Consider the following 26,632-nt stretch of genomic DNA (forward strand, 5'->3'; position numbering starts at 1 on the left):
GCACGGGCTGTGCCGGACTGACGACGCGCACCACAGGCTTGGTGCGGGGAGCAGGGACGGGCCGGGCCGGGCTGACGACGCGCACCATAGGCTTGGTGCGGGGAGCAGGGACGGGCCGAACCGGGCTGACGAAGCGCACCACTGGCTTGGTGCAGGGAGCAGGAACAGGCCGGACCGGGCTGACAACGCACACCACAGGCTTGGTGCGAGGGGCAGGAACATGCCGGACCGGGCTGGCGACGCGCACCACAGGCTCGGTGCAAGGGACAGGAACAAGCCGGACCGTACTGGGGACACACACCACTGGCCCTACGCGGGGATCAGGAACGGGCCGGACCGGACTGGCAACACACCCCAGTACCTCCCGCCGTGCCTCTACATTCTCCTTCCCCCTGGTGACCAGTGACTCCTGTAACCTGGCGGCCTCCTTTGCCAACCCGCTGAACCACTCTATCCCGGCCTCCTGCTGCCCCGTCGTGAGCCCCCCCCTAAACATTTTGGGCGTCTCTCCTCCCCGTGGGCCAGGCCTCCATGGCTCTCGCCAGACTCTCGCTTCTCTGCTCCCAAGTCCAGCCTCTCTCCTCCTCCCGCGGCTTGACCCAGTCGAGGTTGATATCCTTTAACGCCCTCTCTGGCGTTGGCTCCTGGACACGCTGCTTGGTCCAGTTATGGTTGGATCTTCTGTCACAATCGTCGGAGGAAGAAGTGGACCAATGCGCAGCGTGATAAGTGAACATACTTCTTTTATTCCAGAACAAAACAACAAACGATACGAAACGTGCAGTCCTACGGTTACACAAACCAAACGGAACAACATCCCACAAACACTGTGGAAAAAACAGGCTACCTAAATATGGTTCCCAATCAGAGACAACAAGCAACAGCTGATTCACGTTGCCTCTGATTGAGAACCACACCGGCCAACATAGAAACAAACAAACTAGAAAATCACCCTAGCACACAACACACATAGAAACCACACACCCTGGCTCAACATAACAGAGTCCCAGAGCCAGGGCGTGACAGTAATGAAATTCACATAGCAAATCTCACTCCAAGTTTTCTTCAAAAGTTGGCAGCCCTGCTACCCTTTTAAGTATTAGAAAAATAGATTTAACCAGAATGCATTACATCAAGCATTCCAAAATGGAAGGGAACAAACTATAAATTAATTGGAACAACTTAACGTGTCATTACATGTTTGCAGTGATAAGTGGCAGATGGTTATGGTAAAATATGTGTCAAAAGAATGCATTGTTCATGTTTTATGTCTCATTTGAATGTCTTTGAATTGGTTTTTAATTCAATTCTACTTCCTGTAATTTAAATTCAATTCAAATTCTGCCATTTTGAGCAGCAGAGTATCAGAGATCAGTTTAGTTTATGTTTATTTAAACTTGGTTTGCTTTTAAGTTAGAACATTTCCTGTTTGTGTGGGTGTGGTGTTGGTTGTGATTTGACAGTGTCCATGAGGTGAGTGGTTCTGATTGGGGGTGGAATTCGGAGAGTCCCCCAGAAAACAAGTCCCCCCCCCCAAGCCCCGAAACCATGCTTCCACCCCTTTCACCAGTAACAATAGAATGTCCAAAATAAATCACATCCTACCGGTTAAAGCTGGTTGAAATGACTTCATCATCATCACCACTGCTTTTGCCTGCTGGGGTAGGCCAGGGTCTTAGTTGAAGATCACCTTTGTTAATTAATCTCCATTCAGAGAAACACACCAATCTATGCCCTTTCAAAACAAAGGAATGTTGATGCATAGGGGCGGTGTTCATGAGAGAATTGAGCAAGCCTGCCATCCAACAGCCTGATCTGGTCCCACCCCAGATGCACATCAGCTCAAATACCTGTGCTGAAGATCTCTAATGGAATAAGTGAGAAGAATTGACGCGAGAGAGAAAGCAAGAGAGACCGAGAAGGAAAGAAGAGAGGAAGAAAGAGTGACAGAAGGAAAGAAGATAGGGAAAGAGTGAGAGAGAGATAGACTAAATATACAAGAGTGAGTGAGGGAGAGGTAGAGAGAGCAAAAGTCGCAGAGAGAGATGGAGTCTAGATATACACGAGTGAGAGAGGTAGAGAGACCAAAAGTCGCAGAGAGAGATGGAGTCTAGATATACACGAGTGAGAGAGGTAGAGAGAGCAAAAGTCGCAGAGAGAGATGGAGTCTAGATATACACGAGTGAGAGAGGTAGAGAGAGCAAAAGTCGCAGAGAGAGATGGAGTCTAGATATACACGAGTGAGAGAGGTAGAGAGACCAAAAGTCGCAGAGAGAGAGAGTGACAGAGATAGTCTAGATATAGTGTTACAGGAGATTGAGATTAAAAAGACATGGATCTGTGACTGATCCACTATGAGACGAGCTCTGACGCTGTCGTCTCATAATCATTCAGTATAACATCATTACCTAGTCCTAGGCCACCATGCATCCACCCACCCAACACAGATAGCATCATAAAACCAATATATATCATTCATCATCGTTGAGGAAGACCAATCCTAATGTGCAGGTCTGTTGTAAACGTGTCCTTACTTCAACTCTGTGACTGTGGATAGAATAATTACTCTGCTCCTCTGCAAGACTTTTCTTCTCAAGCTCTGATATGATAGATTTTTGTCTTATTCTGTCGTCTACAAGGATGTCTGCATAAGGTACCGAAGTGAGGGATTATTAATACACACACGCTTCATGTTAAATTCCACCTGTCACAGGATAGGACAGTTCATTGACTTTATTTAGATTACGAACACCAACAGAGGCCAGTGAGGGCATATGCAGTTAGATTTCTCTCTCTGCAGTGTAACAGTCTTTGAACATCCAAGGCTGTGGTTTAATCAGTCTCAAAGGGTGGTCATTATCTGAGGAACAACCTGTTACTCCACTATTTACATTTACATTTTAGTCATTTAGCAGACGCTCTTATCCAGAGCGATTTACAGTTAGTGAGTGCATAAATTTTTTCATACTGCCCCCCCGTGGGAAACGAACCCACAACCCTGGCATTGCAAGCGCCATGCTCTACCAACTGAGCTACACGGGGCCAATCATCATCATTAAGTTTGCCGACGGCACAACAGTGGTAGGCCTGATCACCGACAACGATGAGACAGCCTATAGGGAGGAGGTCAGACACCTGGCCGTGTGGTGCCAGGATAACAACCTCTCCCTCAATGTGATCAAGACAAAGGAGATGATTGTGGACTACAGGAAAGGAGGACCGAGCACGCCCCCATTCTCATCGACAGGGCTGTAGTGGAGCAGGTCGAGAGCTTCAAGTTCCTTGGTGTCCACATCACCAACAAACTATTATGGTCCAAACACACCAAGACAGTTGTGAAGAGGGCACGAGAAAGCCTATTCCCCCTCAGGAGACTGAAAATATTTGGAATGGGTCCTCAGATCCTCAAAAAGTTATACAGCTGCACCATCGAGAGCATCCTGACTGGTTTCATCACAGCCTGGTATGGCAACTGCTCGACCTCAGACCGCAAGGCACTACAGAGGGTAGTGCGTATGACCCAGTACATCACTGGGGCCACGCTTCCTGCCATCCAGGACCTCTATACCAGGCGGTGTCAGATGAAGGCCCTAAAAATTGCCAAGGACTCCAGCCATCCTAGTCATAGACTGTTCTCTCTGCTACCGCACGGCAAGCAGTACCGGAGCGCCAAATCTAGGTCCAAAAGGCTTCTTAACAGCTTCTACCCCCAAGCCATAATACTCCTGAACAGCTAATCAAATGGCTACCCGGACAATTTGCATTGTCCCCCCCACCCCCCCATTTACGCTGCTGCTACTCTCTGTTTATTATCTATGCATAGTCACTTTAACTCTACCTACATGTACATATTACCTAAATTACCTAGACTAACCTGTGCCCCCGCACATTGACTCTGTACCGGTACCCCCTGTATATAGCCTTGCTACTGTTATTTTACTGCTACTCTTTAATAATTTTTATATTTTTCTTGATAAATTGATTAAAAAAACATATGTATCTATTTTTTACTTAACACTTATTTTTCTTAAAACTGCATTGTTGGTTAAGGGCTTGTAAGTAACCATTTCACTGTAAGGTCTACACCTGTTTTATTTGGCACATGTGACAAATAAGATTTGATTTGATTTGACAACTATATTATTCAGTGTCACTGATCTCCACTTACCACAGGTGAGGAGTGTCCCAGTTCTAGGGTAACGTCCCAAATTGCACCATATTCCCTACATAGTGCACTGCATTGGACCAGGCCCTGTTCAAAAGTAGTGCACCATATGTCTGAGCGCTAGATAGCCCCCTGGTGGACTGAAAGGTCAATGCATCTTCAGTGTCATTGTCTTGTTCTTATACTATACACTGAGTGTACAAAACATTAAGAACACCTGCTCTTTCCATGACAGACTGACCAGGTGAATCCAGGTGCAACTCACTATTAGGTGATCCTAATGTTTGTATAATAATAATAATAATAATAATAATAAATGCCATTTAGCAGAGGCTTTTATCCAAAGCGACTAACAGTCATGTGCATACGTCTTATCACTCTCACTCACAGCATCTGTATCGAACCGCAAAGGAACACACACACACCTCTGCCGAAGCATCCATTCTAACTTCAAAGGCAGAGAAAGACCTGTGACCTGTACTGAACTTAGTGTGACAGATGGTCCTTATAGCTGGCTGCTGTGTGACTTTCTACTGGTAACTTCTATATGACACAAACACATTACCATTTGGAGATACAGTATGTCTGATTGCATAAGGAATGTGTGGGGATGTATGGTCAGTTATACAAAAGGGATTGACATTAAGGTGTGAAAGGCCAGGAGTATTTTATGACTGCCTGAAGATTATGGTCAGTTGAATAAGCTAAGGAGACCACTTGCTGAGATCTATCATGACCTGTTGTAGTTGCCTCAATAAGTTTACAAAGAAACCAGACAGACAGTGAGGCAGGATGTTAGTGATCGCGCTTTATTTGGAGTAATACAATAAATACTGGGAAAAACTAACTAGAAAGGAGCACACTCAATTATTTCCTCCTCCTTTTTACTGCAGCCAATCACCATGCTCAAATTAAAGCCACCTGACTCTTCATAGACCTGATTAGAAGTCTCAGAGGTCAGGTCAGTCTGTTGCATTCTGGGATTGGACCCCTGATCTTGGAGGACCTTCAGGGGTCAGCAAAGGTCATGGGAGTCAAAAACAGCTGGAGGTAGAAAGTTGCCTCGTAACCACAGACCTAGGATCAGATTATCCTGCCCACAGTCCTAACACTAACCATTAGGAGGACAGTAAAATAATCTGGTCCTGGACAAGCGGTTAGGGGTAAATTCTACCTACTCAACAACAAGACCGTTATTCAGATCAATGATTCCACACCTAACGGCGCCTGCATTCTGACGTGACATCACAAACAAAATGGAAGCTTGGACAAACTACTACTCTTTCAGTGAGACAGTGAATCGGATCGTGTTCAGTGGGCACGAACTGGGAGAAAATGTTTTGGAACAGGGAGGTACGACCTGAATTTATCCAATAAAGAACCCTCATTTTAGTTTGCAAATACTTTTACTTCATTGTGCCCTCCTGAACACCATAGATTTCACAGGACATCACTTGTATGGTACTACCCAAATACTATTCCATTGCTCTATTTCCTGTCAAACAAGTGCCAAAGCGTTTTGAAGCATTGCATGTTGACAGCAGTAATATTCAAAATATTAAAAACATTAGTCTTGTGTAACAATATTTCAGGAATGTTTCTTCACATTGAAGGAAATGAAAAACAAGGTTAATTGTATTACTAGTAATCCATTGTAGCAAGTTACATAGAACAGCATACATTTTTTAAAACAGTAGCAATTTAAATTACTTATTTTTGTCAAAGAAGCCAAGATCATAGAAATGTGACCTGTAGATATCCAATCAGTCCTCTTAAAAAAGGTGTACTCACACAGGAAAGGCAACAGTCCCAGATCTCAACCCAGAAGAATACTGTCGTTTTCAAAAATTATTTCAGTTCTTAAATGGTAGGACAGACACAGGGAGTCTTATTTCCAGTAAACAGCTGAATAGTTAAAAAGTTATTAACTTGATCAAATATGGTGTCAGTCAAATACTTTTAGCCATTTTCCTGCTTGTAGCTACAGTAACCCCTTTAGTTCTCATGTTGGGGAGTCTTATGCATTTCTCTGTGTGAACCTACCTTAAGTAGATCAGTGTAACAATACTACAACAGTCACTGCAAACTATTTTAAATCAACAAAAATAGAGATCATAACTTACGACCAATGCTGGTAAACAAACCCTTTTATACAAAACAACATCCCCAAACAAAGACAACCATGTAACAATGGTTTCCTCCTAAGCCAACGTCACACTTGGTAACAGGTACAGAGCTTGAACAGGTGTTAGCCAGGTGAGAAAGGAGGCTATGTACAGGTGGAAGAGTCAGCATCATTAGGGCACTGCTAGGGTTTGGCATAAGATAGGTAGAGGGTCTGAGTCCACACATACACCTTTATTACCAAGTTTACGAAACACCCTTTAGCAGACTGGTGGGTTGAGTAGTATCATAACACTACAGCTAGGTAGGTCTAGGCAATAGTCAGTTGGCAATGCAGCCAGGCTCACATGCTAGGCTAGCTATAGGGTTGAGCCAGCACGTTTCCAGTTGTAGCAGGTTAGATTACCAGTACAGAGTTGTGCATCTAACTCTTTATCATGTTTGTAATGGTAGAATAGACAGGATAAAAAATTATAATAATACAAATAAAAGAGAGCGAGGACCTTATTGGTGGAGCACAAACATACAGAACATACCCTGTGGCAGCGAGCTAAGAGCTTTGATAGGTTGGGGGTTGTGTCCATTATATGTATTGCCCAATGGGGTTTAGGTTTGGGTATAGGAGAAGTTGGTGCTATTGGGGGAGAGGGCTGGGAAGGGGCGGGACTGGTCTAACCCTCCCGGGCACTGATGCGTGGCTCGGCCAATGAGCTGTGGATGATGCTGCTGATAGACTCCACCCCCTCTCCTTCCAAGAAGCTGCGGTGGTCTCCCTCGATGACGTGGACTGACACCTTACCATCACACACCTGATGAGAAACAAAGCCTGTTATTATAGTAGTGTGTGTGCGTGCTGTGAAATTAAATTAAACAATAATGTATGTTGATGCTAATCTTATACTAATGCTAACAATAGCCTAATATATTCAATATGCTGTAAATTATTGTCTTATCAGTTTCACTCAATTCATTCTAATCAACCTAAAAATTATGACACACCCCTCACTATTGTCTTTGGTTGCACTAATTGCACTGTTTTGTCTACATAACCTGGTTCAAGCATTCATGACATTACCCTGAAGAAGTCACAGTGATGCTGAAACGTTGGTGGTTTACCCAATAAATTACTGGGTGTTTATACATGGAGTGTGCGACTCTTTGTTTTTATAGTTTACAGTTTATTCCCCGTTAGTCAGCACCTCAACACTAAATCATTTTGGGTGTGCGCCAGCTCATGCTTTTTAATGGACCGACGCCTTACCATCACACACCTGAAGAGAAACAAAGCCTGTTATTATAGTAGTGTGTGTGCATGCGCATGTTCATGCGTGTTTGTGTATATCCACCTCGCTCAGTTTGTAGTCAGCCCCCAGGTTGTCTCCGTAGTCGCTGCTGGCCTTGGCTCGGAGCAGGGTGACGTTGCCGTGGTATTTGGTTGCCGGGACGTAACCGTCGGCAGCCTTGAGTTTGTAGTAGAAGGTGGCGGCAGCGAATCGCAGGGAGTCTTTACTGACGTTCTTATGGCTGGAGGTGATGAGGTCCACCGCCATGTTGACACGGGCCTTCAGATCAGGCAGAGGGAGGAGGGTCTCCAACAACTAGAGAGAGATAGAGCGAGGAGAGGGTGAAAGAGAAAGAGAGTGGAGGGGTAAAAGAGGCAGAACAAGAAATGTGAGTATTATACATTGAACCAGACTCAAGTATAATGTTAGTTTAATGTTATCCCATAGCCAGTGAGTACAGTATGTAATTATCTGCTGTTGTAAAGTGTTGTACCTTGTTGTACTCGATGCCAGTGAACTGCTGGATGAAAGCACACAGGGCTTCAGTCTCTGCCTCAGACTCTTTACCAGGGGTCAGCTTGGATTTGTAGCTCTGAAAGGCAAATAGAATACAAACATTAGGTTAACTCTACACATAACACTACGGTTAATTATGAGTTGAATGACTCTTTTGAAGTAGAGTTCAATGTGAAGGAACTGAGTTCGAGGATGTGTGTATGTGTCAGAGTACATGTGCATACCTGCATAATCTCTCATCTGTATGTGGGTGTCAGTATGTACAGACACGCGTATCACCGGTGTCTGTGTGTGTATCAATATGCCTGCATAAGCTCTCACCTGTGTGTAAGCGGCGACGTAGGAATGTGATCCGTCAAAGAGGAAGAGGTAATCTACGGTTCTACCCTGGGCCTGCAGCTGAGAACACATCTCAAACGCCACGCAGGCCCCAAAGGAGTAGCCGGCAATCCGGTACGGACCCTCTGATTGCACCTACACAAATAAAACATAAGCACAGAGACAGTTATTTATAAATCACTGTAATTATCTATCATGTATGTAAATATATAAATACAAATTAAGTTGATGTTAGTATCTTTTTTACCTGACGTATACACTCCACATAGTATGTAGCCAGAGACTGTATACTGTCCAAAGGAGCAGCTAGAGCGATGGGGGGGAGGGAGAGACAGTTTCAGTCATTAAGATAACGTTTTTAACTTGAGAGAGAGTGTGGGACTGTATCAGTATGATTGTGAGAGGAGGGAGTTTGTTCCTGTGTGTATTGGTTCCTGTGTGTATTGGTTCATGTGTGTATTGGTTCCTGTGTGTATTGGTTCCTGTGTGTATTGGTTCCTGTGTGTATTGGTTCCTGTGTGTGTACCTTTAGTGCACTGCAGGCCGTAGCAGGGCACACTGAGCTTGGCGGTGAGTGTGTGGAAGGCAGCGATGGAGCCCTCTATAGGGTGGACCAGGAACAGCGGGCGCTCAGCACTCTGCACCTCGTTGAGACGGGAGACCGTGGGTCCGTCTGGGTTGACCAGCATCAAACTGAGGTCTGACTCCAACAGAGAATGCACTCCTCCCTTCTTCACTGGAGACTGATGGGACTCTGGAGAGAGGGAGGGAAAGAAAAAGAAAGGGGGGAGAGCGAGAGTACACATAAGTTCATGACACACACACAAGCTTCCTAACTATACAAAGTAATTCTTGCTTACAGTGTTTATGTACACACACACACACCTGCCATTCCCGCCGGTTGGCTGGCCAGCTCTCGGAGCTTGTTGATGGTGAGCTGTCGGATCTCCCTCATTGCCATGACAATGTCATAATCGCGCTCCAGTGTCTGACGCACCTCCACGCCCATCAGAGAGTCCAGACCCAGATCAGCCAATGAGGCGTCAGCGTTTAGGCTGCTGACATCACGCACACCTGAAAAGGTTAGATGGGACAGGGGAGAATGAGAGGGAGAAATAATCAGGGAGTTACACATGGAATGAAAACACCCAACCAGCTCAAATCTATTGATCTAAACACAACACCAGCCCACCCATCAGCTGTGATGGGGTAACTTCAGGAAAAATCTATAGCTGGTTACATGGTGATGGAGGTGTATGGGTGATGAGGGACATCTCTCTCTTTCTCTAGTCTTACCCAGTATGTGAGCCACAGCCTCCACTAGGTGGATATACTACAAAGCAGGATCTATGAGTTAGCCAGCAACCTTTAAGAAAGCTAAGCTGACTTACATACAAATGGGTTTTTGTTGTTGAGTCAATTAGACCATGCTCATTTCAAGCTCATCTGTCTAAAAACTAAAAAGTTATTTCAGAATATTTAGGCAAGTTAACTGGCTTACTCCTTGATCCTGCTTTGTAGTACACCCCTCAGGTCTCTGTCTGGGGTTTGTTATAGGGTTAGTTGTATGGAGGTGTATGGGTGATGAGGGGTCTTACCCAGTATATGAGCGACAGCCTCCACCAGGTCTCTCTGTCCTGTTCCTTCGCTCTTCACCACGCTCCTCTCTGCCAGCACGAAGCTTGACATCACCGGACGCCGCTCGCACAGGAAGCGGTCCAGCACCTCCAGACAGGAAGTGATGCGCTGCGGGAGAGTCCCGCCCACCACCACGTCGTTACCGCCCATGGTCTCCAGGACAACGCCCACATCGCCGATGGCGCCCCACTGGACAGCCAATCCGGGCAGGCCATCGTGGCGTCGCTGCTCGCACACGCGCTCCATGGCGGAATTGGCGTAACCGTAGTTACTCTGGCCGGCGTTGCCTCGGCCGCAGCTCACAGAGGAGAAGGCTACGAAGTAGCTAAGATCTGGACACAGCTTTCTGGTCACCCTGAGAAAGAGGGAGAGAGAAAGGAAAACCATTGACTAACTCACACTGCTTTTGGATTTTCTGTTCCTCTGAACATTGGTTATTGACAGATCCTTATATGGAAAGACTGGTAAATCTCAGCAGAACTACAGAAGCACCAGGAGGAGTGATCTCTAGGCTAACTGCCACGCCTGTGTGTGTTGTCTTACTTGTCCAGGTGGAGGGTGCCGTTGTATTTGGGTTTGTTGACATCCAGGAACAGCTGAGGAGTCAGATTCTCCAGCATGCCATCCTTCAACACCTGGTACAAACACAGACAGGAGAAAGAGACAGGTTAAGATGGGTGAGACAGGGACTGGTGAGAGAGACAGGTTAGAGAGGCACAAGTTAGAGAGAGCGAGAGAGACAGGTGAGACAGAGACAAGTGAGAGAGAGGGAGAGGTAGGTGAGAGAGAGAGGGAGAGGCAGGTGAGAGAGAGAGGGAGAGGCAGGTGAGAGAGAGAGGGAGAGGCAGGTGAGAGAGAGAGGGAGAGGCAGGTGAGAGAGAGAGGGAGAGGCAGGTGAGAGAGAGCGAGAGAGGCAGGTGAGAGAGAGCGAGAGAGGCAGGTGAGAGAGAGAGACAGGTGAGAGAGAGAGACAGGTGAGAGAGAGAGACAGGTGAGAGAGAGAGACAGGTGAGAGGGGGACAGTTGAAAACAAAAAGCTACAGTGTACAGGTAAGGGGGGGGGGGGTGTTACCATGGCGAGGTGGAAGACTCCTCCCACAGGCCCCAGCCTGCAGGCCTCGTTGATGAGTCGCTCCGCCCCATCCTGGGTGCTGACATCACTGGTGGACACCAGCACCTGCACACCCATCCCCTGCCACTCACGCACGCGCTTCGCCTGGTAACCTAGCAATGTGACCCGACAATAACAAAAGTGACTGGACTGTCACAAACAACAAGTGTGCAGCTAATGTAAGAACACAATGGCTTTGCTGGTGTGCTACAATCCAGCAAGTACAAGTAAAAGTTCTGAGTTCTTGTCGCTTACCGTTGCGGATGCCCGATCTGGAGGTGAGCACCAGTTTGCGGGCGCCTCTCTCCGTCAGCCAATGAGCGAGTTCCAAGCCGAAGCCGCCCAGTCCCCCGGTGATGATGTAAGAGTGGGAAGCGGGGCAGAAGGTACGGCAGATGGCGGGGAGGGAGAGGGGTGAGCCCACCGCCTGAGTACCACTACCCTTCTCCTCTGAACGCACCTAGAGAGAGAGAGAGAGACATTTACATTTGAGTAATTTAGCAGACAATTAGAAGTTAAGTACCTTGCCTAGATTTGCCTAGATTTTTCAAGTAGTCGGCTCAGGGATTCAAACCAGCAAGCTTTCAGTTACTGGCCCAACGCTCTTAACCGCTAGGCTACCTGCCACCACGTCAGACCCAACACACAGAGTGGATTGTAATAAACTGTCATGTATCAAGAGTATAATACGTGGTAATAACAGTGTTATAATAATGTAATAATAATGTAATAACAGGTCAATGTAATAAAAGGTCTGTATGTATAGTGTTAAAGAAAAAGGGAGAAAAGGTCGAGAAAATGTGATGGACCGGTCTAAAAGAAAGAGTTGAGGAGACAGTAAAAGCTGTGGTTTTGTGAGGGAGAAAAAGAAAGAGTGAATGAATAAGGAAGAGGGGGAGTTGTTGAGTAACTGACCTGTAGCAGGACTTTGCCGATGTGTTTTCCCTGGGCCATGTATCTGAAAGCATCCTCCACCTGGTCTCTCTCAAACACTGTAGTCCTCAGGGGTTTGACTACACCTCCCACAATGCCCTCCTTCAGCAGCTGGGACACCTCCTCCCACTCCCTGTTCCCCTCCTCAAACAGGGCGTCCAATAGGATCCCGTGGAAAGCCACGTTCTTCAGGAAGAGAGCCATACCTGAGGGAAACAGGGACTCATGTCAGACATTAGAACAGCTGCAGTGGCACAGTGAGTCGGGCACAAAATGGCTGCGATGGAGAGCAGTTGCAGTGCTGTGTACTGACCCAGAGGGGAGTTGTTGGACAGGTCGTATTTGCCGATCTCCAGGAAACGTCCATGTCGGGCCAGACAGCGAAGACTGGCCTGCAGCTTCTCCTCAGCCAGGGAGTTCAACACCATATCCACTCCTACAGACACAGGATGCACAAGAACATGTTTAATTGAGAGAGAGAGTTGAGTGGTATCATGTTGAGTGTGTATAGTTGACGTGTTTCGTGTGTTTGAGTGAGGCAAGTTTGGATAGGAGCTGATATTTAAAGTTTGTGTGCGTCTGACCTTTTCCTTGTGTGTGTAGCAGGACGTGCTGTTCGAAGGTGGCGTCTCTAGAGTTGGCGAAGGACTCAGAGGTGAGCTGAGGGAAACGCTCCTGTAGGTAGGCACGCTTCTCTACTGAACCTGAGACAAAGAACACAAACACGGGTTACAGAGAGACATCTACAGCTAAATGCACTGACAATTCTGACATTAACAGGTAGAGTGTGTGTTTGTGTACCTACAGGACTCTGCTACTCACCAACAGTAGTGAAGACCCTACAGCGCTGGCTGAGTGCGATGGCGATGGCAGCCTGGCCGACGCCCCCTGACCCTGAGTGGATGAGAACACTCTCCCCTGGGCGGAGCCTGCCTCGGACCACCAGGGAATAGTAGGCTGTGGCGTAGACCACCGGCACCGACGCTGCCTGCTCCAGCGTCCTAGAGAGGGAGGGAAATAACTTAAGTTACTTAAAACAATAACTAAGTCATAAGGCTAGACATCAACATAGGGGAATACTATAAAGCATTATCAATGAGTTAGCCAGCTAACTTACAGAAATATTTTGAAATAACTTTACATTTTTTTAGTAGGATACGCTTGAAATGGGCATGGTCTAATCGACTCAACAACCAAACAGACATATCTAAGTTTAGCTTTAGTAATGAATCTGAAAATCTGTAGTTATTTCTGGTTGTTTATAAAAGTTAGCTGGCTAACTCATTGATCCTGGTTTGTAGTATACCCCTCAGTGGACAGGTAGTCTGTTAGTCAAGACCCCAAAACATTGTCTCCCTACGAGGTCGTTTGTGGCTCTGGGCCCATATTCACAAAGTATAGGAATGCTGATCTAGGATAATAATAATAATAATAATAATAATAATAATAATAAGCCATTACAGACGCTTTTATCCAAAGCGACTTACAGTCATGTGTGCATACATTTTTACGTATGGGTGGTCGCGGGGATCGAACCCACTACCCTGGCGTTACAAGCGCCATGCTCTACCAATTGAGCTACAGGTCCCCCCCTTCTAAAACTGATCGTAGACCAGCACTCCTACTCAAATGCACTACATAATGTAGGGAACAGGATGTGATTTGGGGTAGTCGCAGTGTTTTACCAGCCATCTGGGACGTCCCAGAGGAAGCGTGTGTCCGCATCGACGCAGGTGGCCAGGCCTTTAGCAGGCAGCAGCCCCATCACACGCCGACCGCTGGGGTCACGACCCGAGAACTCCATACCCAGCATGCACTGCTGCAGGGCCAGGTCACCTACAGAGGGAAAGCAGGGGAATAAGATTGTGTGTGTGTGTGTGTAAAAGAGAGAGAGTGTGTGTGAGAGATAGGAAGAGTGTGTGTGTGTTCATTACTGGTATAGCTTCGGAGGCAGTTTCCTAGAGGAGATGTCTGTATGCATTTGTGTGCGTCTCTGTGTGTGTGCGCGCGTGTGTTCTTTACCTGGGATGGCGTCCGGTGGCAGTTTCCCGGTGGCCAGCATGATGTCTCTGAAGTTGAGGGAGCTGTAGTAGACGCGACACAGCTGCACGTGGGGGCTGCTCGCTACAAAATGGCGGAGGGGTGAGGCAATCCAACGCAGCGAGGAGAGGTCACCGCGGGTCAACACGTTAACGTACGCCTGCTCTGTCAACTCCTCACTCAGACCTGAGGAGAGAGCAAGAGCGAGAGAGGTATTAAGCTTTGTAGCATGATCAACAGAAGATTTGGAATCCATTATTGTCCAAGATCAAAGTCTTATCAGCCTAGGGCTAGTCTGTGACATTAGTGAAGCACTTTGTTTTCATTGCAATTATATCATCAAGCTCATATGCAATGACTGAGTGTTTGAAATTTCTCTCAAGGTATGTCATTGGGTGTAACTTTTGAGATCTTGCTAGAGCAAGAACAAGAGAGAGGGGAGATAGTGGTGTGGTTTTCGTACCCTGAGAGATGAGCTGGTGTCTGAACACACCCCAGTGTCCATCACGAAACACGTTCATACACAGGTCTCCCTCCAGCACAGACCGCATGGAATTATGGGTAGGCTGCAGGGTGGGCGCCGCAGAAGACTCACACATGTTGGACACAAATGCACACCTGGAGAGAGAGCGTAAAGATGAGGAGAGAGAAGTACAGCATTAGTCTGTGATTCACTGCACTGTATGATTCACAGCCTATCCGAGAGCAAGATGGAGCTTTTACCTTTATAATATATATAACTCTGTACTTTTAAGACGTACATACTGCTAATACCAATCCAATCCTTTCAGATCAGTGTCTATGGGAAGAGGCAAGGTTTATTTTAAGACCAGGCTATAGTCTCACCGTATGCGGCTGCCCCCAGGCTCCTGGCGTAGACAGTTGACCATGCCCACCACCCCAGAGTGGCCCTGGGTAGCAGTCAGCCAGACCGGAGAGTCTGAGGGCTCAGCCAGCGTCTCCTGGGGGGGAGCGACATAGAGTTATAAAGGCTTATAAGCACTTAAGGAGTTATTAACACAGAGACACACAGATGTTTCCCTCACCTTGAGTGTGTCCACCCACTGGTAGTCCATGCTGTCCACAGGCAAGAAGATGGGCAGTTTGCTGGGTAACCGACGGCGACACAGGAATAGGGCTGAGCCATAAAATGACTTCCTGACAGCCACCAAGTTGAGAGACGCATCAGAGAAGACTTTCTCCCAGTCAGCCTAGAGAAGAGAACAATTACAGGATTAGACATCATATAATAGGTAATCACTGAGAAAACTGTCACAAATGAGACTATATGTATGACCAGTTTATGTATCCTCACTCACTCACTAAATACTGACTGATGCTAATAGAGTAATGTGTGGTCCTGCTTTAATATCTGAAGGGTAGCTGGGGGCTATGGATTGATCAGGGTATCAGTTTTCGACTGCAGTGTAACTGACCTGGGAGAGCAGTCCCTGCTGGTTGTTCTGACTGTCCTTGTAGGTGAGGAAGGCCACCATCTCCCCCAGCGTCTCTCCCTTCAGCAGGGTGTGGAGCATCACAAAGCCCCCCTCCTTGGCCCCCGAGGCCAGGTTCCCCACCACCACCTCAGCCCCAGCCCCCAGGGGACCCCAGGTGTGGTTACACACCACCAGGTCGGCCCCACCGACCGCTCCCCCAGGCACAGGGCCCTGCTGGGGGTCCCACTGGGCTGAGGTGACCCCCAGCGCGTCCAGGGTGGTCTGGTGGGGGGTCAGGAGGTCGAGGGTCGTAGCCGTGGCGACGTAGTCAAGGCGGAGCATGGGCTGGATGTTAAGGAGGGGCACGGCACGGGAGAAGAGATGGCCGTCGCTGGAGAGGGCCTAAGGTGGGGCGAGACAGAGCAGGGGTTAGAGAGGAAGGCGAGTGAGAGAGCGCTCGTGACCACTGCTGTATCACGTCTTTGTTCTCACCTCCAGGACTTTGATCTTCCCGGGGGTAGTGTTCTCCAGGGCTGTGTCCAAACAGTGTCTGAGGGCTGGGCCGTCCAGTAAGCCACGTAGCAAGGGGTCCTGGAGGAGACAACCCCTCTCCTTCTCAACAGTCTGCTCCAGCTCTGACCGCAGGTTACCGTTCAGCTCCAGACCACACAGCAGGGACAGCAGCCGCAGCAAGCCAGGCTCAGCGGGCTCAGGGCTGGGGACAGCAGGGTCAGACACCCCCTCTAGACCAGGGATGGAGAGCTTGACGCCCTGAGGAGCCAGCTTCTTCTGCAGCTTGTGGATCAGACCTGGAGAGATGCATGAACCAAGGGTCAGACACAGAGGGTAATCAATTTAGTACTATGGCCTTTTTAGACTAACAAAATGTGAAGTATGATCTGCCTTTCTTCGACATCAGATTTGCAACTTTTCGGTTTACATTATGTTACGTTGTGTGTACGTATTTTTTTTTTTTATGTGTTGAAAAATGTTAACTGTGATTTTAAACACTGAATCTGAAAGCAAAATGACTTTCCACTGTTTGGATGATAAAGGTAGCCAACTGAAACATGAACTCTAACCTTTGCAGTTCTTGAGCTGGTCTACCATCTTCTCATTGGCTGACAGGCATTCTGTCTCTAGGTAGGGCACAAACAAAAACTCCTCCAGGGTGGGCGGGCTCTGTTGCTGTTGGCGACGCGGTGCTACCGTGGCGTGGAGACCACAGATCTGAATTCCGCCCGCCATGATGTTGTCAAGGCAACGGTTGACGTGGACGTCCACGGCTAGGTGATGGAGAGAAGGTAGAAAAACAGTCAAAGAAAAACAATCGGCATCCTTAATATTGTGTCAAGTGTGTGTGTTTGTGGTGGGCCTGTGTACATGTTTTATTTCAATACCTTTCTTTCCCTCTGCGTATTCAGTGACCCTCTCCTGGTGGATGGTGGGGTCGACACACACAGAGCGGATCCGCGTTGGCAGGCGAAGGCTGCGTCCTGATAGGCCAACCACGATCATCTGCAGCATGGTGTCCAGGAAGGTCACCCAGTTACCGTTCCACTGCAGCTTCCCACTGTCACCTACAGCCAGAGACAGGGATAGAGCAGGGTCAGTGGGAAACCAGTCAACCAATGACTGAGCAAAATAACTTCTAGTCCAATCTACAACAAACTAGCCACCTTAGTTGCTAACCAGTAGTAAGTACACTATTTCATAAAGGAGGTTCACAAGGTCTTAACTTTTTCTCAGACACACACACACACACACCTGCATTGTTGGACTCCAGGATGCCCTGGAAGGTCTTGCCGTAGTCATAACCGCGGAGACGGAGCTCCTTGTAGATGTCATGGGCCATCAGGCGCAGTTTGGGGTCACCGTCGTCCCCGGCGACAGGCTTACCAATCTCAGAGCGGAATGAGTCCAGAGCAGCATCCTCCAGAATGCTCACCTTGCCTGCACAGACAGAGAAAAGCATGGGATAGGTGAGAGACTGTGTGGAGGACCAAGGAGAAAGCATGTATGTAGAGTTTATAGTGTGTATTACTAAGTCATAGGCCTTGAATGGGTGTATACACTAGTTGTTATTATGTAACAGATTGAATGAGTCTATATACACTAGCTATTACCATGTAACAGAGCATGTAGAAAAAAAAATCCTGCTTTACATATTAAACATTTATCTTGGATGCTTATAGGGGAGTATAAAGTATACGTACCACTGACAGCCAGGTTGCCGTTCTCAGAGACCTCAAACCGACTGGTGGCGGGCATGAGACGCACCTCCAACTGGACTGAACCTGATAGAGAGAAGAGGGGAAGGAGTAAGAGAGACAAGAAAGGGAAAGAGAGAGACAAAGCACATTGAAGAAAGGTCAGAAATGAACCACAGCAAAAGATTTACAACCCAAACAGACAACCCATGATGTGACAAGATTGTGACTGACAACCCATGATCAAACTCTTCCCCTCCCTTCTTCGTCCGTCCCTCCCTCACCGGTCTTGGGTAAGATGGTGGCCCTGTGGATGGTGACATCCTCAAAGGTGACAGGGGTGGTTTCCATGACAACACCCAAGCTCCTCATCAGGGTCCTCCAGGCCAGCACCAGGTAACCCGTCGCCGGGTACAGGACACGCCCGTCGATGCAGTGGCCAATCATATAGTAGTCTGGAGACTCTGGGTTCATGTCTGGGGGGAGAGGAGATCAAATATGTTATTGTCTCTGTGTGTGTGTGTGTGTGTGTGTGTGTGTGTGTGTGTGTGTGTACAAGTTTGTGTGAATGTGTATTCTGTATTGGTGTATGTATGTCTCTCACCAATGTTATAAATGGTAGCTGAGGTGGACCCTCCAGAACCAGCAGGGAAGTCCTCAGCCTTGGGTACGTCCCAGGTCTGGGCGTGGTCCCACTGCACCAGGGGGGAGATCAGAGGGGTGCCCACGGGCACCGGGTACTCCACACGCGGGTACAGCTGCTTACTGTCCACATTGATCCTGGACACAAATGAGAGATGCTTGCTATTGAGACATCTGACCCAAATATAGCTTTTCTAGGACTCAAAACTAAACATTTTACATGCATGTTTAGCTTGTACTAGGGGCTAACAGAGTTGGCAAACGAATGGCAAAGCTAGGTCGGAAGGCCATCTTGCAGTATTGGGAAAATAATATGCACAACAACACCAGTTAAAGCTGTGTGTTTAAACTAAAGTAGGTTTTGAGAATAGAACAGCATCAGCTGCGTGTCATGTCAGTAGCAGGTACTGACCCGTTCATGTAGACCTTGCCAATGTGCGAGAGGAAGAACTCCAGGTTGTTGGCATGACCTCTCCTCATCAGGGGCAGGATGGAACACGTTGGCTTCAGGCTGCGCTTCAGGATCGCCTGCAGAGGGAGACAGACAGCAAGGTTTCACACAGAGACTAATGAGGACAAGTACACTGCATTTTTGTCAGAGGTTGGTGTGTGTGAAAATTGTCACATTGTGACACTGTGTGTTTGTGTATTCGCAGCAGTAGTGAATGAGTGGAGCCATCTCCTCCTGTGTGTGTGTGTTTCTAGAGCTTCTAAACTAACCTGCAGCAGAGCGTGTGGCGCTATCTCCACCACCACAGCGTTATCAGGCACCAGGCTCAGGCCCTCTTGGAAGAGGACAGGACTGACCAGGTTATTACAATGGTACTCTGCTGAGGAGTACAGAGCCAGCGTGCTGTCCCAGTCCTTCTGGGGGATAGATGTACTGATCCACCTGGCAGACCTCTGCTTAGGCTCCTTGATCACCTACAAAGGGGGAGGAGAGCGAGAGGAGATGGGGATTTGGTATATTTGGCAGATGACCTGAAATTCAATTCACAGGCAGGTGGAAAGCAGTCTGTTTTTCTCTAGTGTATGAGGATTTTTCAATTCATGCACTTAGTTTCAATTGCCCTCGTGAAAAAATTGAAAAGTTTTTAAAGTGTTAGGTTTTGGACTGAGCCACACAGTCATAAACGTTGTCTTACCCTCTTGAGAGCGGCCAGCAGGGCGGGAGCGATGGAGGCCATGTAGTAAGAATGGAAGGCTACACCAGCACTACGAACCTCCTTGGCAAACACACCACTCTCCTTCAGCTCTGCTACAAACTTACTCACTGCCTCCTGCATACAGAAAAGAAGTGCACCGTGTCAGTTTCAGGCTCATGGTTTTTTACAGGATAAAATGTAGTTTACAGACAGAATTGGTCTCAATAGTATAGTATAAAAAGGGTCTTTAAAATAATGCATAAAGCTATTGATAGATACAATTGCAAGGATTTGGACCAAAATGTGTTACCGCAGGGCCAGAGATGGTGACGGTGTCTTCAGCGTTGTGACAGGCTGGAACCACACCCTGAGGACACTGAGCCTTACACTCTGCCCATGTCAGCCCTGAGAAGGGGGGGGGGGGGTGAGAGGTTGAGAAATAAAGTGGATCACTGGGTACAAATCAAATAAAAGTGTATTGGTTGATACACAGATTTGCAATGTCATCGCAGGTGCAGCAAAATGCTTGAGTTTCTAGCTCCAACAGTGCAGCAATACCTAGCAATAAAAAATAAAAAAAACTATACACAGATAATCCAGATATATATATTTTTTTTATTATATAGGCTGAGCCATGACTAGAATACAGTATATACATATAAAGTGGGTGAAACAGTATATAAACATTATTAAAGTAACCAGTGTTCAATGGCTGTATATACATAGGGCAGCAGTCTCTAAGGTGCAGTGTAGAGTACCGGGTGGTAGCCGGCAATTCAAAATCAACACACACACAGACACTCTTTTTTTGGTCCTTACCAACTGCAGCCATGCCCCCGGGGGGCAGGTTAGCCTCCTTGATGGACCTCCCTCTCCAGTAGGCTGCCAGGATAGCCTCACTGTGACTGAGGGATCCGTCTGCGTAGCCACAGGCCAGCTCTCCCACACTGTGTCCCACAATGCCGTCCGGCTGCAGACCCAGCTTCTGGAGCAGGTCAATCTGGGCGATCTGAGAGGGGGACAGACAGACAGCGGTTAGCTTTACGAGCATACTACAATAATATAAATATAATATATGCCTTTTAGCACACACTTTTATCCAAAGCGACTTAGTCACGCGTGCATACATTTTACGTATGGGTGGCCCCAGGAATCAAACCCACAATCCTGGCGTTGCTAGCGCCATGCTCTACCAACTGAGCCATACAGGACCATCTTAATAATAATAATAATAATAATAATAAGCCATTTAGCAGACGCTTTTATCCAAAGCGACTTACAGTCATGCATGCATATTTTTAATGGTCATCTTCATGATTGCCTTCGATATGTCAGAGGCATTGTGTGCTCTTTGTCTGCGCAAACAATGGACAATACAGTCCTATTTCCATAGCCTTTTGGTTTCAGTGCCATTCCCCACCCACTCTTAGTTAAAATGGTGTCCCGCTCTCTGTAAAAATTGTGATTTGCCCTTAGTTAAGATGGCTGCTCCACTGTACCTGTATGGCAGCAAGGCCTACGAAGGCTTGGACGGTGTCCTCGAAGGTGCTCTCATCGGCCTCCATGAGCAGACTGGACACACACATCCCCGTGTCCCTCAATGCCATGTCCGAACGCAAGATGGACTCCCTGAACTCTGGCAGCTGCATCAGACTGCGGCCCATCCCACCCCATTGGGTGCCCATACCTGAGAGATACACACAAGTGTTAACACACACCTTTCTCTTAAACCTCTGCTTTCATCATTCGAGGTAGAAGTTGCCCTTAACCACAGATCCTGGATCACATTAACCTGCCCCCAATCCTAACACTAACCATTAGGCTGAGGATTTAAGAAACTCTGTATCTGACCCTGGTGCAACTTCTTCACTTCTCTCCTAACCCATCCTCTCACTTACCTGAGCAGATGTACCACAGCGGTCTGGGCGTGGCTTCAGTCTTCTGCACCTCTGTGACATCATCCTTGGAGCCAATCAGAGCGTAGCCCCTGTAGGGCATCCCCGCCGTGGGCACCCCGGACACCTCGTTCAGCAGACACAGGAAGTTGTCATCGCCTGAGTGTTCCTTCCCCTTCCTGAGGAGGACGGAGACAGCGTCCTCTGTGCGCCCACAGGCCTGAAGGAGCCTGGGTACTTGAGAGGACTCAGAGGGGGTCTTGGGGGGCGCTTTGAAGGTTTTTGGCACGTTGAAACCAGGGGGGCGGAGGATCACGTGAACGTTAGAGCCGCCAAATCCGAAGGAGTTGATGCCAACGATGCCACCGCGGACTGGTATGGGCTCATTGACGACGCGGAGGCGGCCGTCACTAAGGGCAGGGATGTCTGTGTTGGGGCTGTTGTAGTGGATGTTGGGAGCCCACACACCCCGCTCCAGAGATAACACAACCTGGGAAAAAAGAAAGAAAGAAAGAAAGAAAGAAAGAAAGGAGAGCGGTGTGTTAGTGCTGGGCTTCGCCAAAAGCTTGCACATATTGGGACTTTGTACAGGACAAAAAGGTGTTCTAGAGGTTAGCCCAGACCATTCCAGTTCTTACTTTGGCCAGCGCAGCCAGGCCAGAGGCAGGCTCTGGGTGGCCCATGTTGGACTTGGTGGAGCCAATGAGCAGTGGGTCACGCTTTGAATGACAGAACACACTGACAATGCCATTCACTTCCTGCGGGTCGCCGACCTGGAAGGAGAAAGGACTGAGGTCACCAGGGGAAACAAATACTGAGGAACCAGCTGTATCAGGGGGAGGAATGTGACAGAACACCTTCCACAGAACATTCTGGAACATTACGTTAATGGGTGTGGTGGTGATATGATCCAACAATAATGAATCAAGTGTGGTAGAGAGAGAGTGTGTGTGTGTGTTCACCTTGGTCCCGGTGCCATGGGCCTCGATGTACTCCACCTGGTCAGGTGTGATGTTGACCTCCTGGTAGAGAGAACGTACCAGCCGCTGCTGCATCTCACCTGAGGGGAATGTCACACCTGGGAAGAACACACCAATCAATACATCACTGAATTTAAACAATTATTTTGTAGCCATTCATAGAGGACTTTTATGTAATCTTGTATAACAAATGTCACCGACGTGCAGTACCATGAGTGGCTAAGAGCGGTGAAGGGTAAGGTTCCCCCTGGACGCTGATCTCGGGTCAGTTTAGCATTTTCTGCACTAATGGTAAAGGCTAGGATTGATGGAGGGGAAGCTGATCCTAGATCTGTACCTAGGGAAATGTCACCCTAGAGTGGCTAAGAGCAATGTCACTGTTTACGGGGCCATTAGCACATGGTGCCCTGGTACCTTAGCCATCCAAGAGAGTTGTCCACTTCAAATGTACTGATAAATACATCAGGCTGGTATGCTGTGACTGGATCACCAGTCTGGGAGTGTGTTTATTGTTGTGTGTGACAGAAAGACAGACAAACTTGCTAGAGCAGAGGGAGGGGGGCATGGGACCATGGGGGTGAAATGTGGTATAGAACATCCTAAAACACTGCTAGCTGTGTGTGTTCCAGTGTTACACTCCAGAGAATGCGTCCCCCTCTTCAGCAAGGTCGTATATCAACACAGGGCTGCAGCGCTAAGTGTGTGAGGAGTGATTGGGGGAAAGGTTACTGTGTGTGTGTGTGTCGATTATATCACATTAATAGGTCTATATTTCAAAAAAAGTTGGAGCTGGCACTGCCCGGGTATTAGCTAGATTACACCACAAACCCAGATTACAGGGGAGCTACACTGGGGCGTCAGGAAAACAGTATGTTTTTAGCTGTTACACTGGACTTTTTGCCAGCGTGAGCAGAGACACTAATTTATCAAGTGTTCTCGGGCATGAGTCACGCATCAAATTCTTGAAAATAGAACCATAGTGTAATTTTACGCTGAGTAACGCAAGCCTCTCGTGGATCCATGCTGCTTATGTCCAGGTTTCATTTAAATTAATAGGAGCGTCTCACACTCTAAAAAAGTTACGTGTCTTGTGTAGCAGGCCTGTTACATTGAATAGAGACTTAAAAAGTGGTGTTATTTCTCCAAGAGGTGTGTCATAGTGGGTCAGTGAGGCCTCACAACCTATTGGGCAATAGGCCAAAATACATTATGGGAAATGCAACTGAATGGCCAAGGGAATTGTTTCTCCACGAAAATAAAGTTTCTACTGGGATACTGCTTGGCATTTACAGTACAGGACACATAGGTAAGCCAGGCCACACGCTGGTGTGAGAAATATAGTGGAAACCGTATGTAACCTACCAGAGGATTAGGCAGAAATATAACCATGTTACTTACAATCATCAAATCCTTATAGATCTGGGAGAAATTTTAAGGGGTAGGGGCTAGAGATGTATATCAGACCAGGAAACCATCCTAGGTTTGGGAGGTCTGCCTCTCAGTGCCTTGGGGATAGAGGCCTAGGGTTTCATTCCAGACACGGCAGGTACCCTCAGTGGTGTAATATAATGGGGTGTAGTCTCACCCTGCTCCTTGTATCCGTCAGTGTTGTTACCAGCGTTGAGTACTGTGGCATACACCCTCTTAGCCATGGAACGTCTGGTCAAAAATACAGCCACCGCAGCCTCCGAACGGCAGTACCCGTTTCCTGGGGGAACACAGAGAGGAGCGCACCAGGAAGTAACGTTAGTGTGCTTTCAGGGTCAGACCAGGAAATAGTGCTGCTGTATGTGGGTGTGCTTTCAGCATGAGAAGCATTTTGTCTACAACATTTAGTTCTGTACATTGCGATTTTCTGAACACGACCCAGGTCTCTCCTTCTCTTACCTGAGGAGTCAAAGGACTTGCAGGTTCCTTCCGGACTGAGCATGCCCAGCTTCATGAACTGCACAGAGGTGTTTGGCTTGAGCAGCAGGTTGACCCCGCCCACCAGGGCGGCGTCACAGTGGCCGTGGCGAATGGCGTTGAAGGCATTCTCCAGAGCCAATAGGCTGGAGGAGCAGGCGGTGTCGATGGCTGTGCTGGGGCCTGGAGGGACAGAGAGATGGCAAGAAAAGAGAAGGGCGGGAGAAGCAGACAAACACAGGAGAATGTTGAGTTAGGGATTGATTATCTTTTTTAAGACAATTGATACCATGTGACAAAACTGCTTGAGAGAACCCACAGCTGTGCTAGATGAGATCATACCGTTGAAGTCAAAGAAGTAGGAGAGTCGGTTGGCGAACATGGCACGCTGGCAGCCCGTCATGCTGTATCCTAGCAACTCCTCAGGGTCTCTGCTGAAGGCCTCGCCCGCCTCCGAGCCGCTCACCCCGATGTAGACGCCTGTCCTGCTGCCACGCAGCTCCGTCGGATTCAGACCTGTACACACACATTACATAAATGAATCTCACACACAGGTCTATGAACGTTAAAACATGAACTTTGTGACATGTGGGTAATCTAATCTAATGTGTGGATGACAAGAAGAGTAGCGGTTGTGATAGTAACAGCTAATGGGGATCCAAATAAACAAATACATTTTACTTGGTATCTTTACACAGTTCTCCAAATAAAATGTATCTATACACATCTACTCATCCATCCATCTCTCATCACCCCTCTCCTCACCTCCGTCTACAATGGCTTCGTAGGCGATCTCCAGCATGAGGCGTAGCTGGGGGTCCATGGTGTGGGCCTGTTTGGGGTGGACCCCGAAGAACGCAGCATCGAACCGGCTGATGTCCTTCAGCTTGCCGTTCCTCTTGGGAAGACCGTACAGACCTGGGAAAGGGAATGACACGTGGAGCATTGAGGGATAAATAACCGGATCACTGGGTTTCCCAGACAGCATGTGTTTTACCTGTAGTCACTGACTGGATAACCTGAACAATTCCCCCAGATGAATGTGACATGAATGTTATAGTAAATGTATTAATGTAATAGTTTTACACACAGATCTAAAGCAGTACTATTCCTCCCTCTTAGTATTTCTATGCAGACTGCAAACAAGGCCCTTTCCTCTCCTCTCTTCTTTTCTCCACTCCTTTTTCTCTCCTCCCTCCCTCTGTCCCTGCTTTTTCCTCTCCTGTGGTGTGTGATCTTAGGGGCGCCGCTCGCCCGGGGCCTTTTAGCACATGAATGCGAGCTTTAGCTGGTTGCCAGGCACTGACTGATGAGAGGTGCTATTCACACAGAGAGGAAAGCGAGGAGAGAGAGAGAAAAACCAAGCAAACGAGGGAGGAGAGAGAGAGAGAGAGAGAGAGAGAGAGCTAGGAAGGTGAGACAGGGCTAAAAAGAAAAAGATGGGGAGAAAGGCAGAAAAAGAAAGAGGAAAGAAAGAGGAAGACACAGAGCAAGAAACAAAATAGGGAGTGAATTAGGCAGAGCCAGAACGAGTACGAGTACGGTTCATGTGGTTTACTTCATGTGGGTAGTGACCAATGATGTGTATAACATCTGGATTGCCATTGAGAGGCTTTGAAGCCACCGGTCAGCCATATTGGTAGGAGCAGTCCCCTATTGGAATTAATGGAATTCTACAGTATTTCAAATAAATGTTTCAAGGACTAAATTAAATGTATTTAAGTATGTTTTTGTTGTAGTGGGGACAATAACATTAGTTATCCAAAAAAAACTACACTTTAAAACGTTTATCTTTTTATTTTTTATGTTTAGCTCACATAATTAAAAATTATACACAGAGTATAGAAAATATTAAGAACACCTGCTCTTTCCATGACATAGACTGACAAGATGTATCCAGGTGAAAGCTATGATCCCTTATTGATTTAACTTGTTAAATTCACTTCAATCAGTGTAGATGAAGGGGAGGTGACAGGTTAAAGAAGGATTGTTAAGTCTTGGGACAATTGAGACATGGATTGTGTATGTGTGCTATTCAGAGGGTGAATGGGTCAGACAAAATATTGAAGTGCCTTTGAACAGGGTATGGTAGTAGGTGCCAGGCGCACCGGTTCGTGTCAAGAACTGCAACACTGCTGGGTTTTTCATGCTCAACAGTTTCCTGTGTGTATCAAGAATGGTCCACCACCAACAGGACATCCTGCCAACTTGACAACTGTGGGAAGCATTGGATTCAACATGGGCCAGCATCCCTGTGGAACGCTTTCGAC

The 26,632-nt window shown here is 47.5% G+C and overlaps 1 protein-coding gene across 3 annotated transcripts in view; it reads right to left on the reverse strand.

Annotated features, from left to right (window-relative positions):
* Positions 1 to 4,953: 4,953 nt before the first annotated feature.
* The window catches only part of fasn (fatty acid synthase), a 31,990-nt gene continuing 10,311 nt past the window's right edge, over positions 4,954 to 26,632 (reverse strand). For 2 of the 3 annotated variants that reach the window (XM_041858897.2, XM_041858896.2), the window contains exons 3-43: positions 25,128 to 25,280; positions 24,705 to 24,878; positions 24,345 to 24,545; positions 24,043 to 24,165; positions 22,440 to 22,555; positions 22,116 to 22,250; positions 21,481 to 21,967; positions 21,082 to 21,269; positions 20,402 to 20,591; positions 19,893 to 19,987; positions 19,583 to 19,717; positions 19,158 to 19,361; positions 18,850 to 18,965; positions 18,400 to 18,575; positions 18,080 to 18,271; positions 17,802 to 17,882; positions 17,353 to 17,538; positions 16,986 to 17,165; positions 16,668 to 16,871; positions 16,078 to 16,394; positions 15,586 to 15,987; positions 15,196 to 15,360; positions 14,996 to 15,111; positions 14,613 to 14,767; positions 14,132 to 14,335; positions 13,795 to 13,945; positions 12,932 to 13,110; positions 12,694 to 12,813; positions 12,423 to 12,545; positions 12,092 to 12,315; positions 11,432 to 11,636; positions 11,138 to 11,289; positions 10,609 to 10,700; positions 10,026 to 10,420; positions 9,313 to 9,501; positions 8,954 to 9,181; positions 8,675 to 8,733; positions 8,410 to 8,562; positions 8,066 to 8,164; positions 7,636 to 7,887; positions 4,954 to 7,098 (exon numbers count right to left, since the gene is read on the reverse strand). In XM_041858897.2, coding sequence (XP_041714831.1) covers positions 6,961 to 7,098; positions 7,636 to 7,887; positions 8,066 to 8,164; positions 8,410 to 8,562; positions 8,675 to 8,733; positions 8,954 to 9,181; positions 9,313 to 9,501; positions 10,026 to 10,420; positions 10,609 to 10,700; positions 11,138 to 11,289; positions 11,432 to 11,636; positions 12,092 to 12,315; positions 12,423 to 12,545; positions 12,694 to 12,813; positions 12,932 to 13,110; positions 13,795 to 13,945; positions 14,132 to 14,335; positions 14,613 to 14,767; positions 14,996 to 15,111; positions 15,196 to 15,360; positions 15,586 to 15,987; positions 16,078 to 16,394; positions 16,668 to 16,871; positions 16,986 to 17,165; positions 17,353 to 17,538; positions 17,802 to 17,882; positions 18,080 to 18,271; positions 18,400 to 18,575; positions 18,850 to 18,965; positions 19,158 to 19,361; positions 19,583 to 19,717; positions 19,893 to 19,987; positions 20,402 to 20,591; positions 21,082 to 21,269; positions 21,481 to 21,967; positions 22,116 to 22,250; positions 22,440 to 22,555; positions 24,043 to 24,165; positions 24,345 to 24,545; positions 24,705 to 24,878; positions 25,128 to 25,280 — 7,454 coding nt within the window. In that variant the 3' untranslated portion in view covers positions 4,954 to 6,960. The other variant, XM_041858898.2, reaches the window with a different exon arrangement.

Source organism: Coregonus clupeaformis, chromosome 31, assembly GCF_020615455.1.
Source record: "Coregonus clupeaformis isolate EN_2021a chromosome 31, ASM2061545v1, whole genome shotgun sequence".
Lineage (NCBI taxonomy): Eukaryota > Metazoa > Chordata > Actinopteri > Salmoniformes > Salmonidae > Coregonus > Coregonus clupeaformis.